Below are 18,482 nucleotides of genomic sequence, written 5' to 3'. Positions count from 1 at the left end.
AGCGGTAAACACAAAATATATTGAGGTGAAGAAAAATATTGTTTACTTGAAGCTACAAGCTGGTATATATTTACAAGTTACAATAGAAGGGAATTGTTCTAACAGCTAGAAATAATTCTCATCGAGTCCATTACCAAGAAATGAGAATGGGTGAAATCTATAGTTCCGATCAGAAAAATTAGCATCTATAAGAGCAACAAGTAATATCAAGATAAGCGAACCAAGAAGAAGGGTAACTTTCACCTCCAAGGTAACTAAATAAAGAAGAAAACTTTCACCAAATATACTCACCAAACAAACTATTTTTTTAATCGTATCTTATTAAAATTTGTTTTTTTTCTCAATGAGAATTTGGTCCATTTTCCACACCCAAACCATACAAAACACCAGCATACTTCTCAGTGGATCCATTAAAGAACGACTCCTTCAACTTCCTGAAGGCGCACGATGTGAGCAAACTATCCGAACCAGCCTGGTGGCACATCCCAACTCGCTCGACGTCAAGCAACTCGGCCAATTTGTTCAGTCCTCCATGGAGGCTGTTGCAGAACTTCATCAAATGCTTGATGTCATAAACCGTCGGAAAATAAATCCTTATCAGGTTAAAGAATCCGGCTTGGGAATCAGGAAGATTCTGGCAAGTGAGCAACTTGAGGAGATACCCGAAATCGTACCCACTGTGGAAAGTAACCCAGTGAACCGAATCATTGAGCACGATGCCGGACGACATCAAAAGCTCTGCGAAGCGCAAGAAATCGATTCCCTTCTCGGTGTTCTTCTTCAAATCGATACCACTCTGACGGAGGAGATCGATGGAATCCGATGCGTAAACGTCGCGGTGAACATCAAACTCCCGGAAGTTGAACTGCCACACGCAGCCACGGTCGGTGCCGCAGGTCGGGAGGTTGCCGCCGTCGTCGGAGAAGGTCAATCCGAGCTGGATGAGCTTGAGCATGTCTACGTTAGCCTTGAGGGTGGCGTAGTTGAAGTCGGAGCTAGTCTTAAAGTTTCCAAGTGGGCGGCAGACGATCCCAGGGAACTCGGTGTCCATGGCGACGAAAGGGAAGTCGTCGACGATCTCTCGGATCAGGGCGAACTCCGACTCGAGGTTCTCGCTCCACACCTCGCGGATCTCCACGGTCTCGTTCTTGGGAAGGATCGACGACATCGCAACATCAAGATCTGGGAAACCCTAAAGGATCTGGAGTCGAGACGACGGGGGAAAACCTCGGAAAAGCAAAGCGGCCTGAGTTCGAATAGGAGGGAAACTAGGGTTTGGAGAGGGGAAGATGAACGCGGGGTGGAGCTCGGGGGGGAGTTCGTCCTCCCACCTACAGAGAAGTCTCGCGAGAGATGGAGGAAAGGAAAGAGAATAAGAGATAGGAGAGGGGAAAAAGATCCTGGCGGTTCCAATGATCCGCTGGTATCGGTTACGCCCGATGCACGAGGTCCACGTGGTTCTATGCGGTGGGGATTTTATTCAAATTACCCCTTATTTTAGTTTTTTATTGTAAATAAACTCCTAATTTTGATATATTTACAAATTAACTCCCTTCTTTCACTCTTTGTCAGTTATATTAGCAAATTTTAGTTATTAGATTTAAGTTTGGATAAGTGTGAAGAGTTAATTTACAAACCACCCACCATTTAAAATGTGAATAGTATTAGTGTGAAAGAGGAGGACTTCAATCTATTCAATATATATATATATATATATATATATATATTACCTCATGAAAACGATAGATGGTATAAACATATAATCAATCATGCACCAATGCGTCAGAAAGGAAGACCAGTTCAAGAATATATCAACCCAGCCTACTTTATTTTAAGACTTTGCACGTAGAAAAGGAACGAAGTCACGCCTCGAGTTAATTTATCTTATTATGTAATCTCGTGAGAGTCATAATTAAATTAAGTTATGCGCAGAAATCTAAAGAATATGAAACCGGATGAATAAGATCGATGATGCTATCATCTTAAATCCCAAAAAGATACGGAGACTAATTTAGCTAAATTATTAGTTTGTCTTGTTATGTTTAGAACTCTTATTTATTATTATTCATGTATATTTTTTATATAAGTCTTTTAAGACAAATCTAGTTGAGTTATGTAAACTTTTAAGATAAATCTTAATTGAGTCATATAAATTTTTAAGGTAAATCTTAGTTCAAGTCATGTAAACCTATAGAATTAGTTATAGACTTTTTGCATCCACCATCTATATATAAGAGGGGTCGATCTCTTTGTTTATTCAGACTATAGAGTCAGAGTAAGAGTAAAAGTGACCTAAAATTAGAAATAAAGTAATCGTAATCTAAGACTAGAGATGAATTAATCTCTCCTCATCACCACCACCACCGCCGCCGCCGCCGCCGCCGCCCATCTTCTCTCTCTCTCTCTGTGCTCCACCACCTTTCACCTTCGTCACCACCGTCAACCACCTCTATCCTACGCTTAGAAAACTAGACCCTTTATTGCGAATCGACTCTAGTATGTCTACCAACCAAAAATTGGCAGCATGCATAAGCATCAGTGAGATTATAGCTCACCAGCAGCAGACATATGGTACATTAAAGAAATTGCAATCTATACCTTGGCAGATTGCTCTCAGAAAGAAACATTTTAACAAATACTATGGAAAAAGAAGTTTTATATTGATCCAAAAAAAAAACATATAATCTAGCATGACAAGATAACAAACAAGCAATGAACAATAACTGGAATCGCGTTCAACTCTGGAAACACACTCAAACATTGCATTGATTAAGACATGCAAAATTAGAAAATATGATCAGTCAAATTAATCATTATGAAACTCCTATGAGTCATGAGTGATAAAAACAAGCAAGGATTGCCACTGCAATGAGCCAATCATGCCGCAAGAACAGAGGCTCCACAGCTAGCAGCATGCAAGAAAGAAAAAAGAGAAGAGAGACTAGCAATCCTTGCAAACAACAAAGGTGATTAATTAAAAAATGCAAACTTTTTTAGCCCAAAATCGACATCATACGAGTATTTACAGCCTACTAAGAAAGATGAAAGTGAATCAAATGGAAGAATGTATTAAGTTTTTTCAATATTTTCTAAGAGAATATTACAAATAACAGGAAAAGTGCCAAACAACAAATATGAATAACCACATTTCGAAGTTTCGGTTTCAGATTCGGCTTTGGTTAAAAACCGAAATGATTCATGTCAGTTTCTTTATATCAATTTTAAACTTCTTTTGACAAATAATCTTTCTTTATCTTATTTTTCATGACATCATACAAAAGCTAATAGCATTTAAGCATTGATATTTAATTATTTATATTGAGTTAGATATAAGTTAACTTCAAGTCAATCCAGCTTTAGGTTTAAAATATACATTCAAAATTGTTATTATGGGTGTTTGCAACATTCGGACGAAACTTTAAACCATCCCAGAATAACAGTGCTAGTGTTTGTTAACCGATTCTAAAATATCAAAATACATTCAATATACAACTTAAAACATAATACCAAAAGGCAATGATCTACATGAATTGTTCATATTGAATCCTCTTCAACAACATGTATATTTAATGCCATTATCACAATTGCAACTTGAAAGAAGAATACCAGAAAAGTTGCAGGTACCATCTGAATGAAGCTTTTACCACTGCAAGGGATCAGCTTCTGAGATCAGTTCCTGCCTAGCGGAAGTGACCTGCAACTATACGTCTCCTTGAACTCCGTTTTCTTCGACGATGTAAATATAGATGCATACACTTCCTTCGTTGCATTAGCCGGCGCAATATCCACCGCCTTAAACCTTTTCACACCGCCGCCCTTCTTTCCGTTCTCCAAGATCTCACCTTTGCCATCTCCTCCATGCTTAGTGCCACTCAGGTTCTTATCCTTCTTCTCCTTTACTCTCCCCCTCTCCGCTTCCATCCTTTCCCTCAATGCTGCGACTTCCTCTTTGTTCCCGTTGATCACAATCTTATCCATTTCTGAGAACTCTTTGTGGCAAACCAAGCAAGTCGAGGATTTAACCTCCTTCAAAGCCTTGCCACTCAGCACATGCCCGCACTTCCGAATCGCCAAGAATCCGTACTTCCCATTGAACTCAAGGCCAGTAATCGGGCACTGGAACCTTGTCTCGGCGTTGGCCGCAGCGGCAGGGATCGAATCAAGATGGACGGGGATCATGTCCTTGAGGCCTCGGATGTAGGAGAACTCCTTCGGGAGCTTCTTATGAAGGAGGGCCTCGACGAGCGCTTCCTTGTTGAAGAGATTCCCGAGGCGGTCGATGACGACCGGGTGCGCGAGTGGCTCGCCAGAGAGGGAGCAAGTGGTCCACTTGGAGAGGCGGGTCTCGTTGGGGTCGACCTTGTCGGGCTTCTTGACGGCGTACATATTGAGGTAGCAGTCGCGGGACTCGGCACCGGTGGCTCCCCCATCTCCGCCTCCTCCGCGGAGACGAAGGCGGAGGGTCAGGACGGCCGGGGCGGCGGAGAAGAGGGTGGAGAGGGCGGAGGAGTCAGGGAGGGGCTTACCATTGAGCGAGAAGAAGAGGGAGTCGAGTCCTAGGGTTAGGCTCCGGGGGAGGAAGGAGAGCTTGAGGTGGTCGAGGGTGAGATCGCGGGGTAGGGTTAAGGCACGGGAAGGGAGCCCGAGGTCAGGAGATTGGACGATGACCTGAAGAGAGGTGTTGGTATTGAGGGATTCCGCCATGGCTAGGGTTTCACTCTTGCTCGAATAGAGAAAAGGAAGGGGGATCGGAGGATTAAGGGGTGTGAATAATACCGGGAGGTGTCGATATTAATTTATAGTTGCTGTCGTAGAAGCACCGCCCCAAGGAGAAAGCGGGTGACGGGATGTGCCGGGTTATGGTCGAAAGCGGATCGGGTACACTAGTTCCGGATTCGTGACCCGCTTTGCATCTGAATTCAATAACTAATTGGATAATAATATCATTATTGGTCAAGACCGTAAAACTGAACCGTTTCTGCCAAGATGTTTTCGTTTTCTTTTGGATTTAAGTCCAAATCATTAGAAAAAGAAAGTAAAAAATTTTAACAATTATGTGTAACATTTTTTTTTCTAAACAGACTTTTCTTATAAAACATAGTGATAATTATACTTAGTATCATGAACGATCATAGTTTTTTATATATAACTCTTAAATTTTTCACTATCCACATAGACTGAACTAAGAAAAATATCATCATAAACCGTACAACTAAGAAAAGAAAAATAACTATATGAACTCTTTAAACTAAGAATTTCGGTACGTTAAGAAGTCTATATAATAAAGAAAAGTTTAAGAGATATACGTGAAAAATGCTTTAGATAACGAACTAAATAACTATGTTATAAATCAACTTTGATACTTTGTTGATTTGAAAATTGCTTTTAGATTCTTTGGTTATAATTATGATATCATGCGGTAAGTAGGGCGATCAAAAAATCAAGCTAGCTCGAGCTCGACTAAATAAAAATTGATCAAAACTCCGGTTATTTATAAATGAGCCAAGTTTGATTTGTTAGTTTACGCTCAAAATTAATTTTAAACTAAGCTTAATCATATGTAGGCTTATTAAGGCTCGAAATACAAATCTAGGAAGTTTAGGATCGTTGGATTAAGATCTAAATATACATATTAACTTTCCAAATAAAGCTTATTTAAATAAGCTTGATTCAAATTTGAGCAAATTCAAGTTTGAATTAAGTTTGTATGCGTTGGAATAAGCAGCTAGGATAGGCTTGATAAGAAATAGATAAGAAAATAAGTTCGAATTCAAATGAAATGAGCCAAACTTGGCTCTAGAGATAGAAAACAAAAATTAGGATGGTAAACTAAGTTTTGTCAAAATTTTAGGAGGGTAAAGTGATTTTTATCCGAAATAAAAAGGAATAAAACATATTTAACCCTACTTATTAAACATTTGACCAGATGAACTTCTCCTAAATCTGCGTCGCAAACACTTCTGCCCACTCGCTCGATATGTTCTTTGATTCTTCGTGCCCTAATTTAGCATGAAACCCTAAACCCTAGTGTTGATCAAGGTTTCAGTGATATTGAGGATTCAAAGAAGATAGTCACCCATCAACAAGGTTCCAGTGATATTGAGGACTCAAAGAAGCTAGTCACCCACTTATCATGGATGAAGGAATCCAATGGACATCAATCTCTAGATGTGATATCCTTAATCACCTATTTTGATATTCTACAACTATAGTAATTCTCAAATCATTATAACTGGGCTACAACCACATTTTTCTTTAATATAATAAAATGCCACATCACCAATTTTGGTAAAATGTTTGTGAAGTGTTTAGCAGTGTTCAATGTAATTTACCAAAGTTTTGGATAGAAGAAGAGCAATTCATGTAAGCAAAATGGCTGAGAGAGAAGAAGAATAACCTGAAAAGATTCACTCGGTTACAAACACTAAAATTGCAGCTCACTTACTGTATACAAAATGAGGAATGAGTACTAAATATTTGCACTTTACAATATAACATACACCAATCCATACTAAATCGCATCAACTGCCGCAAATCTTCGGAATGTGTAATTTAAAGCACTCAAGGCATTCATTGCTTCAGCTTTAAACAGAGAACAATGTCTTTACCGATTTTTGATATACAACAGAGAATTGTTGATAGACTTCAGAAAAATGGAGAACTGGAAAATGCCCATGAATTCCATCTTCCTACCATTTAACTGCAAAAAACATGTAGAGCAGTTGAGCACTTCATTTTGTTTGTAACTGCTTTGAAATGTGTGCATCAAACTGCGGTGAAGGATAAAATATTTAGTGAGTCACGGCCTCCTCCACTGCCAACAGCGATGAAGAGTGAAAAGGTAAATGAAACTCTCTACTGCCAGTATAGAACAAGATAGATTGAGAAAAAAAATTGCTAAAATGTCTTAGGGAGATTTGTTGTTACCTTATGAAAAAGTAATCTTGACAAAGCATCGCTAGATTTTATAAAGGAGACGCTGTATAAAGACACTGCACAATCACCAAAGGACTCACTGATCACTTCCTACCGCAAGGATGCACTGGGCAAGATGTGTCAGGTATGGTTCTGTCTGCGAGCTGTTGCTCAAAATGGGAACAAGACTCTGAAGCTCAATGTTGAATTCCTTTTCAAATTTCCTGCCAATGTATGAAAAAAAAAGTAGCTGTAAATACAAAGTAATGTTTATGTGGCTTCCTTGCATCAGTAATACATATATAGCCCTTACATGATAGAATCAGAGATAATGACATTCTGTGACGCTAACTTTAGTTGCTGGCCTCTGATCAAGAATTTCTTTGGTTTAGACCTTCCCATCCTAGTCGAATCAGAAGGATCAAATGCACTCTCTATTTCAGGCATATAGATAGACGGTATTAACATTTGAATGGAGGCTGCATATTGTAGGCATATGGATTTCAGCTTCTCAATTTTCTGCATGAGATCGATCCAGCATGAGAACATGACGGAAGCAATCTATACATCCAGTATCCAAAATGATAAAGAATGACCTTAAACATGAGCTAAGAGAGTGACATATACATGTGATTGCATATTCAAATATTATAGCACACCCCCAGCGCACGAGGAACTTTATGTCCGCTATGGCAAGGCACCAGGCAACTTAGCCCTTGGTTATATTATCTCATTGGATGCATTAACATGCCTTCTTACCTTTGCACTGTTGAATTGTGTAGCGAAAGAAAACAACCTCTCCAATATTTTGTAACACAATTTTATTTGCATAATTATGAAACTAAGAAATAATGCACACACAAAACATAAACAAATCCTAATGAGAAGATCAGGAATGCAATTCACAGTAATATGCAACTGAAATAAGAGGGATAAACAAAAAGAAGGAAATGCAGTAGTTCAACAAGGCAACAGATGCATAAAGAACTGATGTAACAATAAAAGGGGAGTTATACTTTCCAAGGTGGACTGTCAGGAGGAAGAGATTATGGAGACAAGAACAAGGTTAAAGATAAGAGTAAAGAAGAGAAAAGGAGAGAAATAGATAGTGAGAGGAACAACATGGCACACATAAAATAGATAGTGAGAGGAACAACATGGTGAAAGAAATCTCTCATAAAATAATGTTCGCCACAGTTTCCAGCCCTCCATTATCTAATGACATTTTACACAAAACCCTAACTTGCACCTAAAGAAAACTTATCTGTGTCACAGGAAAATACCCTAGAAAAGCCTATTAGAACACCTTAGATATCCATAAATAAATTAAAGATGTCAGTGTTACATTTCACATGAAACGTCTGCTACAGTACTGACTCTATAAGGCTTAAGATAACATGGAAAATTAGAAACAGAAAACTAATCAAACTAATCTTTTATTACTTTATTAGTGAAATTACACAACATCCTGTAAACCAAGTACATAAAGTGAGCTAATAGTATTATTGTGTGACTCTTCAAGGCTAGGGAGACCTATGAGAGCTTCTAACTGGTCAAACAAATGTACTGCAAAACAAGCATATTTTCTTCACAGTAAATTTTTTCCAAGATAAACAATATCTGTCCAGATATTTTTGAAGAAACCCCAACGTTGGCCACCTTAAAACACACTCTAGCTCTGTAGTGTACGTCGGGAGAGTGGAGTAGGTCATGCAAGATGATGGTACTATGGGGATGGTATAACTGACAAGTTAGGGTACTTCTAGAATCTGAGATGAGAAAGTTAGTAACCATTTAAGCTGAAGAAAATGGTTGGATTAATCAAAAGGAGATGAATTGAGGAGAAAGGATAAGGACAAGAATAGCAGCATAGGAGAAAAGAGAATTATGGGTTACTGATTATGTTGCATGGAATATATTTAGGAAGCTTTTAAGAAAAGTATTCGAACAATCAATGTGAAAGCCTAAAGTTATGCATAGCTATATGCAAATTTATTTGGCATCAGTGATACTTTCGGCATTAGCCTAGGAACATAAGGGAATGCCTAGGTGCCTAAATCAACAAGGAACACTTAAAGTCTCACTGATAAATGCCATATATTTGGATTATTTGGCATCACTTATGTACCTTTCACATAAAAGTTTCTAATTCTTCCCAAACCCTAGTGGTTTTCATCTACTTTTAATTTCGGCCACATTATGGCTCTATGAAATATGAAGGGATCTAGTTTATTTTAACAAGTTAGAAAGAACATTTAAAATAAATTTACTAACAACATAAACAGAAGAAACATCACTATGATTTATGTGCCTTCTATCCTCAGGCAGCCATTTAGGTGCTTAATGGAATACCCATTGAGGTATCCTACACTAGGCTTTGAATAGTTAATTGAAGCCTATGTCTGGAGGCCCAAGCTGGGCCAAGTACAATTCTCCCTGGCCTTTAACCTCCAGTTAGCCTATCTTTACTATATACTGTCTTACTCCAAGCCGCTTTGGGGCCAATTTATGATGTGTAAACAAGTTCATAAAGTTAACAGTATCCAAGTATTAAGAGAATAATGGCCGTCACACATTTAATTAGTGTAAAATACAAAACCATGAAAAGGTAAACCCTTGAGAGAAATTTGTGAAGCACATTATAGTAAAAGTGATACCTATTCCATTATGTATTTATGCTTGATATTTTTCTACCCGAAAGCCATGAATTGGGTAATAAATAACAATTATACCTACCGTGAGAAGTTGAGGAACAAGCAGCAAGCATTCTTTCAGACATTTCTGGAGAAAGAAATCATGGAACCGGATGACCTGCATATCAGCCATTGGCAACAAATTAATTAATAAAATGTTTGAATGTCATCACGTCATTAATGAACTTATACATGAAAAAGTAAAGAAAACCTCATCTATGCTTGTTGCAGCTTGAAGTTGGTCATGCATCAAATGCCAATTCGGTTCGAGAACCTAAAGACAATATAAAATGAAGGCATTAAATGTCAATAGCAGCACACTTATTCAGTATGAAAAAGCAAAATGATGCTTACCTCAAAAGTTAGATAGTGTAAAAGGCTATTTATGAATTTAATCATGCTGCGACAAAGAATGGAAGATCGCAATATTGGTGTTCCCAGAATTTTAAAGGAACGGAACCCCTGTGAAGAAAGTGATATCAAATAATAGAAGTGAAGTGAGTTATACAATTCAGTCACAAAAATAAATAAAGTTCCACACCTGATGTACTTGCCATGCCATACAAAGCTGGCGATTGACATGCTTGCAATGGAACAACAACCGGAAAATCAACTGATATTTTGTTAAAGCCTTCCGTGAAATAACAAGCGACAGCGGCCATTGAACCTAGAGTATATCCAGTTTTCTTTTAATTAAGTTGAGAAATTCAAATAAGCATTTGAAGACTAGTATATAAGCACAGGTGTACAAGACCTTGTAACTTAGGCAGAATGTTTCCAAGCCCGTGATCTTTAATGGCTCATGCTGGTCAGCATCATCAGAAACAGATTCGTTGGTTTGGGATACCAGATCTTTGAGACTGTTTAGCCTCTTTAGCAAAGAGGTTCTTTCCTGTTTAGTATGGATAGGAAGATGTAATAATCATGAATAAGGTCTGGATATTAGCATTGATGATTAGTTATGCGCACTCCCTTACCACACAGCAAGTCAATTCTTCATGGCATATATCTGAAGCAGCAGCCGTAGTGCGCAACGCGAGGTCAAGGAGAGACTGTTACATCGAAACAGAAAATTATATTCTTATCCCTGATTGCAATTGTCATCAACATGGGAGAAGCATGAACTGAAGAAAAATTCACCAGTAAAAGAGAAAACCTGCAGCTTCTCAACAGATATTTCTTCAGGCTTCTTGACAAGCTCATCTTTAGCAATGTCCATAAAATGAACCAAAAAATCACCCTATAAAGCCAAGATCATATTAAGTCAAAGAACTTAAATGGTAGATGATCTAGAAAACACCTTATAATAACCAAGCATGCTTTGAAGAAGATTAAGACAAGGTTCAACAAAGATTGTTTTCCAATACTTGACTCCCAAATAATTTAGAGAAACCCACTAATATATCAAATTAAAAAACCTTTCGAGAATAGCTACTGAATAACGGGGATGCACACAAAAGAGGTGGATAAATGCCCATTGTTGTACAGAATATACTGAAGCATATTGAAAAGAAAAACACTGAAGGAGACTGCAAAGAAGTTGGAATAAAGATTATCCTAGATACTTTGTGAAGCAATACTCTACTACAATACCTGGTCTAGAAGTAAATAACGCTTCATAGATCGCAATTTCCCAATGAGGTCATACTGTGCAATCAATTTTCAGATATTAGCATTAGCAGATAATTTCATGGAGTAAGATAGAAAAAGTCACTGGAGACCAAACTTTACCTTGTCTTTGATAAGACTCAAAAGCCTACTACTAGCAAAGTCGTAAGCAGCTTTGATGCACTCGAGATAATGATGATTCAATCCAAAGCTCATTAATTTTGAATTCTCTGATAAAGGAACCTAAAATAGACAAACTCTAGCATATCAATCTTTTGTTGGGTTCACAATCTTGATCATAGAAGAGGCTTAACAATACCTGAACAGTGTGTCCACATTCTCTCATGACATTTAAGTACTTTCCAGTGGTCAAAATTGTCACTGCAACACTGGTAAGGAAACTAGGAATGCCATCTTTTAAGCTGTAACGCTGTTGCCAATACTTGGCATCATAATCCTGAGTGAGGCTCTCCTGCAAAAGCATGAAAGATTTTCTTCGAATATTATAAAAACAGGAAGAAAAAAAAAAGACTCACAATGTTCTTCATGGGATACCTTTTGAAGTGATTTGTTTTCAGCAATGAAAAATTCACCATAAGGATCATCTATGACCCCCTCATACACCCACCTAGTATTAAATACAGCAGATCCACATGAATCTTTCGTTGGTGAGAATTATCAGCATATATTTGAATCAAACAACTAAAAAGGTTATCTACCATGACTAAACAAATAGCAGAAGCTTTTGATGACTGACATGGTAACAACATATCAAATGGAGGATGACGATTAACAGTCCCCAATGAAATCTAACGACAGTGTATATACAATTGAATACCTTTCTAGCATGGCCAGGTATGCGGTACTTGCACACTCTGTCATCTTATCAAGCAATGACCGAACAGCATTATCACCTGCCATAGCTTTGGCCTACAAGTGTAAATTATTAGAATGGCAATTCAACATTTAACAAGTTTAGTATGTATAGCATAATTACGAAGCGTAAGAAGATAGCCTACTAAGGAAAATAGCCGGTTTAGATATTTAATAAGGTTCAATGAGAAGAAAAAGAAAGAAAACATAGACTGCTGAAGAAAAATTGGCAACAACAAGGTAACAAATAACTATTCTTTACAAGTAACATTAGAGCCAAAATAATCAACCAAAAAAGGTATATATTGACAGTGGTAGGAGAAATAATGTGAAATCATTTTAGCCCTTCAAGTGTTCAAGAACACATGATGATGAGAAAATTGGATAACATTTATATATATTTTTCCTTGAGAAAAGCAATAACATTTATAATTCGACTGTGAATCCCATGTGACAACTTTAATATTTTACTCATATGTACAATTGCAGAACGGGATATTACCTGGCTTTGGAGGAGGTTAAGAGTAGCAGAACCTGAGAAATTGTTAGAAGAAACCTTCTCAACTAAAATTGCCAAAGCATGCAGTAGTCCCATCATTGGCTGGAAAGAGCAGAGAATGGTATGAGAACAAAATGAATAGCAAACTGGTATTAATGTATAAGATAAATGCGAGAAACAGATTAACCTGACAGAAAAACCATAATCCCTGAACAGAAAGTCTTCCAAGGCGGAATTGGTGTTCAAGTTGGGCAGCCATTGCCTGGTAATCCTGATAATAAATAAAAGCGGGAATTTATTTCAAATAAAGTTTGAATACCTAAGTAGACAATAATCATTATTAGCTCCAACTTCAAATAACAATGTTATGAAAGCATGGATAACAATTAAAACATGATGTGCCGAAAAGATTCACAAGGTGTTTGCACTAACTCTAAAGGAAACTAAAATAACTAAGGTGGAGTGGTTTAATAAAAAGTTTTAAATATATATATATATATACTTGTCGTTTTCAGAAAATCTAAACTGTTTACTGTCTAGAACTCAACAGGATTAGGGAAGTGTATAGACATGGACATTAAGCATCTACAATAGCAATGTCAAAAATGTCCATGTCAATTTGACCATTTTGTCTGGAAAGACTTAAATTGATGGTTGACCAGTGCAAGGAGATCAGATTTCTATTACATTCCCACAAAAGATGTCGGTCGAGTGGTGGATAACGTACATATAAGGGTTACAAACAAGGTTTTTGAATATCAATATAGGTATGGATTGTTGAAACAAGTGACACATATCGGTGTTTCAGCAACTATATCAGCCATTTCGGTTTTGTACTTATTTTAATTACTTAATTCTAAAAGAAACTATATTAAATGTAGAAAAATCCCAAAAGTTCATAAAATGACAAAAAAATGAAGAAAATTTTAGATTATTCAAATCATATGAAGAGTGAAAATATTATGAACATTGTCAAATTCCAAATGGCATCAGCAAATACATGTGCTCATTGCCTCATTATTGTCATCACCTTGGAACGGAGGTGGTTGGAAGCCACTTGTAGATGAGACTAACAATCAACTTTGCAACAAAGATGATCTTATAAGGTGTTAAAAAAAGGTAAGAAATGGTGGAGACAAGAAAAAAATAGAAGAGAGAGAGAAAGAGAGAGAGAGAGAGAGAAATAGGAAGTAAATGTAAAATGTAGAGCATGAGATATTAGGACATCACTAATTGATGTTCCGAATTAGATTTAGATTAGATCAAACTTATAATGTAATCTACATATAGTTCGCACAAAAGGAAAATCAAATTGGCTTATACAACTGATCTGATATAACTGATAATGGGCTGACATATTGGACTGTTACTGGGCCAAAACCAAGGGAAAAATGGTTTCAGCCCATGTTTCTAGACATTCTGTAGAACTAATGTGCTGCCCTGTGTACTCTCTTTTTTTCAAATAGAAACCAAAAAATGAAATAAGCGTTCTATGTTCTCTCCTGGTGGGAATGAACCATCAAAAGAGATATATGAAGGGATCTCATAACTTTGAAGTCAAAACTATTAATCATGGTCAACTTTCAATTTTCCGTAGCTTAAAGGAGTCCTAGATGAGGAGGGTTACTCGAACGACCATTTTCTTCCCTTCATAAATACTTATTTGGTCAATGCTCTGGGATTTGATTGAATAGCAACGGCATAGTTCATGTTTGAGGTGTTTGAGGGAATATCAAGATGATGACTACATAGCCATAAACTCAGCATGAACTCTTAGAAAGTAAGCAATAACCTGCAACAAATTTATATAACATCATAGATAAGCCTTTATAAGGAATAAGTTTGATAAAAAAATACAACTGAATAAATAACAAAAATCATCTTAGTTAAATCTAATTCCTTTTACATTACATTCATGATAGAGGTGAAAAACAAAGACAGCAATTATATTTTATACAAATTGCAGTACAAGAATGGATCTTATAAATTTCTGACGGCAGTTTTGAAAGACCAAAATCCATTTTCCATAGTAAAGATAGACATCATATTAACATCATATACTCAATCATCAAACACTTAATGCAAAAATATATTTTCAAAAAAAAAAGAAGGTCCATACCAGAAGGAATGCTCTTAGTGCAGCAGCAAATGCATGATTAACCAGACCACTCTTAAAATGTGACCTGGACTCCACAAAATGACTAACCAACACAAAGTCCTCACAGAGAGGGAAAATTCGCTGTGTCAATTCCTGCACCAAAAAAACAACAAAAGATGGTGAATCCTTGATCAATTATTTGCTAACCTACTAACCATCCGATGCATCCCTTTCTGCCTCACCTGCAAGGCCAGGTCCATCGATGGATCAATCTGGAAGACCACATGACCTTCCTTCCCTCTCACTCTTTTTACCGAAATGTATCGCCCCTCAATGCCCACAAGAGCCGAAAGCAAGTCCTCAATGACCAAAAGCTCCTAATTTACCACAAATGCGTTACAACCTTCATTCTTTCTCATCAATATTGCATCTATTTTGTTCCACAAACAAAAAGGTGAGCATTGTTCAAACCAGGAGTACCTGAACTGAGACTGCATACGATCCAATAACACTTCCAGTACCTCGACTGAGCAGAAACGTAGTTAAGAATGCAATTCAAACAGGTTGAAGAGAGTCGATAAATTGACTGAAGACTGAGAAAGAGTCATTACCTAAATAAGTCCATAGAGAAGGGTTTGGAGACAGTTTTTTGAGTTGGGCCTTTCGTTTCCTGGAAACCGCGGGATGAAGCAAAGGTTGGCAAGAAAAAGGAATGATGAGAAGAGTTATAGAGAGAGACAAGAGATACCTGATGGAAACGGCCGGTGAGGAAAGGGCGCTCGAGATTCCATCGGGGAGTGGTCGTCGTTGGATCCATTGCCGGAGGTGTCTCGATCGGAACCCTAGATTAAAATTTCCATTTCTCTTTACTCGAAGAGACTGGCCCAAAAGTGACAAAAGCAAAATGGCGACCGCTGATCTTCAATAAAAGTAAGTGCAAAAAGAACCTCGGGTTCGGCAGGCTGCAGCGGCGGCGGCGGCGGCGGCGACGATGAGGGCTCGGCAGGCAGCGGCGGTGAGGTCTGAAACACTAGATCCGCAAGGGTGAGGGCAGATGATGAGGCGGACGGCAGGCGGAGACGCTCGGAGCAGACGACAAGCGTAGAAGGAGGCAACGCAGAAGGCGGCAGACGGACACGGAGACGCTCGGGGCAGACGGAAGGCGGAGACAGAGGCACCGCGGCCGGCGGCAGGCGGCAGGCGGCAGACGGAAGCGGGTGAAAAAAAATTCCCCCCTTTCGATGAGGCGGATGGAGAGGAGTGGAGAGTGGAGAGTGGAGAGTGGGAGAGGCGAGGCGTGCGTGAGTGAGTTAGAGTAGGTGTAATTAGGTTTTAGTTTATATATATAACGGGTTAGCGGGTTACCCGATCCTAACACGACCCAATTATCAAACCGGTCAAAATAGAACAGTAGTATAAACCCAAAGATGATCAGATTATTAAACATGTTAGGCGGGTTGACCCGATCAGAACCCAATTAACTCGGATATCTAGTATATTTATATTATTCTAGACATAGTTTTATGAATTTGGCCAACCTTCCTGCAAATTTGTCTAAGGTCCTAACAAAAAATTTTTTAAATAACAGGGAGAGTAGGGATCCTCCATTCATCGTTAGCAAGGCACGGGGTCTCAAATAAGAGATTCGAGATCTGAAATATTTAAGTAGTATAAAGTTAGTCGTTTATCCGATAATAATCTATTCGTGTAAAATATAATAGTTTATTAGATTTTAAAATTAACTAGATTCATAGGATAAATTTAATTATTATAATATTGATATGCTATTATCATAATTTATATTTATTAATAAGAATTCTATTTGGCTAATTATAGAGTAAATAATAAATATATAGTAATTTATCTCATTTTGTATATAATTAACGACAACCATATATATGATTTATAAAAATATAATTATAAATATAATATTATTAATAATTATTTTGTGATATTTACTTTTATTTAACTAATCATAAATTATATGGAAATAGCCATTATCCTATTATACAAAAATATTATACAAACTTAGTATTTCATTTTATAGAAAGTAGTAAATAATAATAAGATGCTAAAAATAGTTATATAAAATATAATTATAAATATAATATTATTATTAACAAGGCTACATGTATTAATCAAATAAATAATGACTAAACCATAAATAAATTTATATGCAAATATTTATATTTATAATGTAATTAATAAATTATTATACTAAAAAACTTAGCTAATAATTATTCTAGTGTAAATTATCAAAATAATTAACTATCTAAATAAACTAATTTATCTAAATTGTAGAAAATACATTATATAGTCAATATAAATTAATAAAATGGAGCAGCCCTATAGTGTTGGCCGAGCTCAACACTGTTGCAAAAAGATGAGGAAGAAGGAGAAGAAGAAAGAAGGAAAAAAAAGAAAGGAGAAGGAAGAAGAAAGGAGAAGAAGAAAGAAAAGGAGGGGAGGAGGGTGCAAACACGGGCTAGTGGGGAGGGCACTAGCTGCTATTGGCTAACCAGTGGCTTGGCTATGGCGAGCCCAAGCCTAGGTGTGTGCGAGAGAGAAAGAGAGACATATAATGAGGGAGAGGAGCTTACTAACGCTCGGTGGAGGTGGCAGCGGTGGGTTCCAAGGACAGGCTGTAAGCCGACGTTGGCAAGAGAGAGAGAGTGAGAGAAAGAGTGAGTGAAAGAGAGAGAGAAAGATAGACTTGCGGCTAGGCGAGCGTGGCGCCCTCAGCGCATACTCACAATTTGTATACCGTGCAACATGCAATAAATTTTTTTCTTTCTGTCTGTCTTTTATTTTAATTTAATTTAATTTATATATTATTATTTTATTTTTAGATCTGGGTTATTACATTTTTCTTTTCTACTTTATAAAAATTTTGAGCCTGAAATTCAGATCATACTAAAATTACAAAATCAACATTACTAGTCCTCGTGACCTTCTCCACAAATCAACAATAGATAATCTCAATATAAGAATCAATTATCTAAATCTAAGCCAATCAGTTAATTGTACTATCCTTCTACAAACATCAATTCCGAAAACACGTTTATGATAATACTGGTCCTTAACAACAAATAATTATTATCTATTTGCCCAATAAGCAGAGAGAGACATTTTGGTCATTTAGATGTATCTTCGATTAATTGTTATAGAAAAACTAATAGTTTTAGTTAGTCTTAAGTAAACGGACTGATTTGAGACTTTAAAATATAAAAAATAAAGTAATTTTGGGCATAAATATATGCGGGTAAAATGTATTTTAATATATGAGCAATAGTTCAGGATCTATATATTATATATAATATTAAGATCAAGAGCTAATTAGCAAAGTAGATGAGGGTGTTTATTTAAGATCAAACACTAATTTATCCGAGAAATATGATGCCAAACATATGATATCCTGTTGGAATAAAAATATAGATAAACCCAATTTATTTAACTTTTTATCATAGGTTTTAGCTGGGATAAGAAAATTGAGATAAAGACCTTTCCTAATTAACAAAAGTATCAATTTGTTCCCAAGATAAAACTAATATTTAGTTGTAATAGTTGGAATAAGAGGTAAAAATGATCAAAGAACTTATTGTCCTTTTTATTGGTTTTTTTCTTTTGAAAAAGGTGAGAAATAGATTTAAAATGTTATATATATTATAATTTTATTTTACAACTTTTATATTAATTTTTAAAATTTCTGGCTATAAATAAGTTTAACTTAATTCATCATAATTACAAGATATAGATACTATCAATTCTAATATATTACCTAGTATATATTATAGCC

At 36.7% G+C, this 18,482-nt stretch overlaps 3 protein-coding genes across 6 annotated transcripts; all 3 read right to left on the bottom strand.

Moving 5' to 3' along the window:
* Positions 1–212: 212 nt before the first annotated feature.
* LOC140799858 (probable CCR4-associated factor 1 homolog 7) lies at positions 213–1,355 on the bottom strand. Its single transcript, XM_073154366.1, has one exon. It carries the CDS (start codon positions 1,166–1,168, stop codon positions 341–343), a length of 828 nt encoding a protein of 275 aa, XP_073010467.1. The 5' UTR covers positions 1,169–1,355; the 3' UTR covers positions 213–340.
* A 2,071-nt stretch (positions 1,356–3,426) lies between these two features.
* On the bottom strand, positions 3,427–4,784 carry LOC140799856 (uncharacterized). The gene has a single exon (XM_073154361.1). The coding sequence runs from the start codon at positions 4,702–4,704 to the stop codon at positions 3,670–3,672; it is 1,035 nt and encodes a 344-aa protein (XP_073010462.1). The 5' UTR covers positions 4,705–4,784; the 3' UTR covers positions 3,427–3,669.
* Positions 4,785–6,377: 1,593 nt separating this feature from the next.
* Positions 6,378–16,003, bottom strand: LOC140799852 (gamma-tubulin complex component 2). 4 transcript variants are annotated; one of them, XM_073154353.1, is made up of 23 exons: positions 15,634–16,003; positions 15,435–15,528; positions 15,298–15,356; positions 15,167–15,212; positions 14,929–15,063; positions 14,708–14,839; positions 12,776–12,859; positions 12,592–12,690; positions 12,055–12,146; positions 11,772–11,844; positions 11,536–11,688; positions 11,340–11,459; positions 11,202–11,255; positions 10,765–10,848; positions 10,586–10,660; positions 10,363–10,500; positions 10,150–10,275; positions 9,963–10,070; positions 9,820–9,882; positions 9,652–9,726; positions 7,229–7,434; positions 6,928–7,139; positions 6,378–6,814 (listed from the first exon to the last, which is right to left on the bottom strand). In XM_073154353.1, exons 2-22 carry the CDS (start codon positions 15,501–15,503, stop codon positions 7,013–7,015), a joined length of 2,118 nt encoding a protein of 705 aa, XP_073010454.1. In that variant the 5' UTR covers positions 15,504–15,528; positions 15,634–16,003; the 3' UTR covers positions 6,378–6,814; positions 6,928–7,012. The 4 variants fall into 4 exon arrangements, with proteins under 4 accessions (XP_073010454.1, XP_073010458.1, XP_073010457.1 ...); XM_073154357.1 differs by having other exon boundaries at positions 6,378–6,770; XM_073154356.1 differs by having other exon boundaries at positions 6,378–6,700.
* Between the last annotated feature and the right edge of the window lie 2,479 nt (positions 16,004–18,482).

The sequence above is a fragment of the Typha latifolia genome, chromosome 13, assembly GCF_019914945.1.
Source record: "Typha latifolia isolate L0001 chromosome 13, TyphaL0001v2, whole genome shotgun sequence".
In the NCBI taxonomy this organism is placed as follows: domain Eukaryota; kingdom Viridiplantae; phylum Streptophyta; class Magnoliopsida; order Poales; family Typhaceae; genus Typha; species Typha latifolia.
This window is presented reverse-complemented; position numbering and strand designations above follow the sequence as displayed.

What these genes read in the sequence shown, in the direction of transcription:
- LOC140799858 (XM_073154366.1), bottom strand. Translation starts at nt 1,168, where the DNA reads ATGTCGTCGATCCTTCCCAAGAACGAGACCGTGGAGATCCGCGAGGTG.
- LOC140799856 (XM_073154361.1), bottom strand. Translation starts at nt 4,704, where the DNA reads ATGGCGGAATCCCTCAATACCAACACCTCTCTTCAGGTCATCGTCCAA.
- LOC140799852 (XM_073154353.1), bottom strand. Translation starts at nt 15,503, where the DNA reads ATGGATCCAACGACGACCACTCCCCGATGGAATCTCGAGCGCCCTTTC. An exon ending in TTCTCTATGGACTTATTTAG is followed by an intron (nt 15,213 to 15,297) that starts GTAATGACTCTT and finishes GTTTCTGCTCAG; the next exon opens with TCGAGGTACTGGAAGTGTTA. An exon ending in CGTATGCAGTCTCAGTTCAG is followed by an intron (nt 15,064 to 15,166) that starts GTACTCCTGGTT and finishes GTGGTAAATTAG; the next exon opens with GAGCTTTTGGTCATTGAGGA.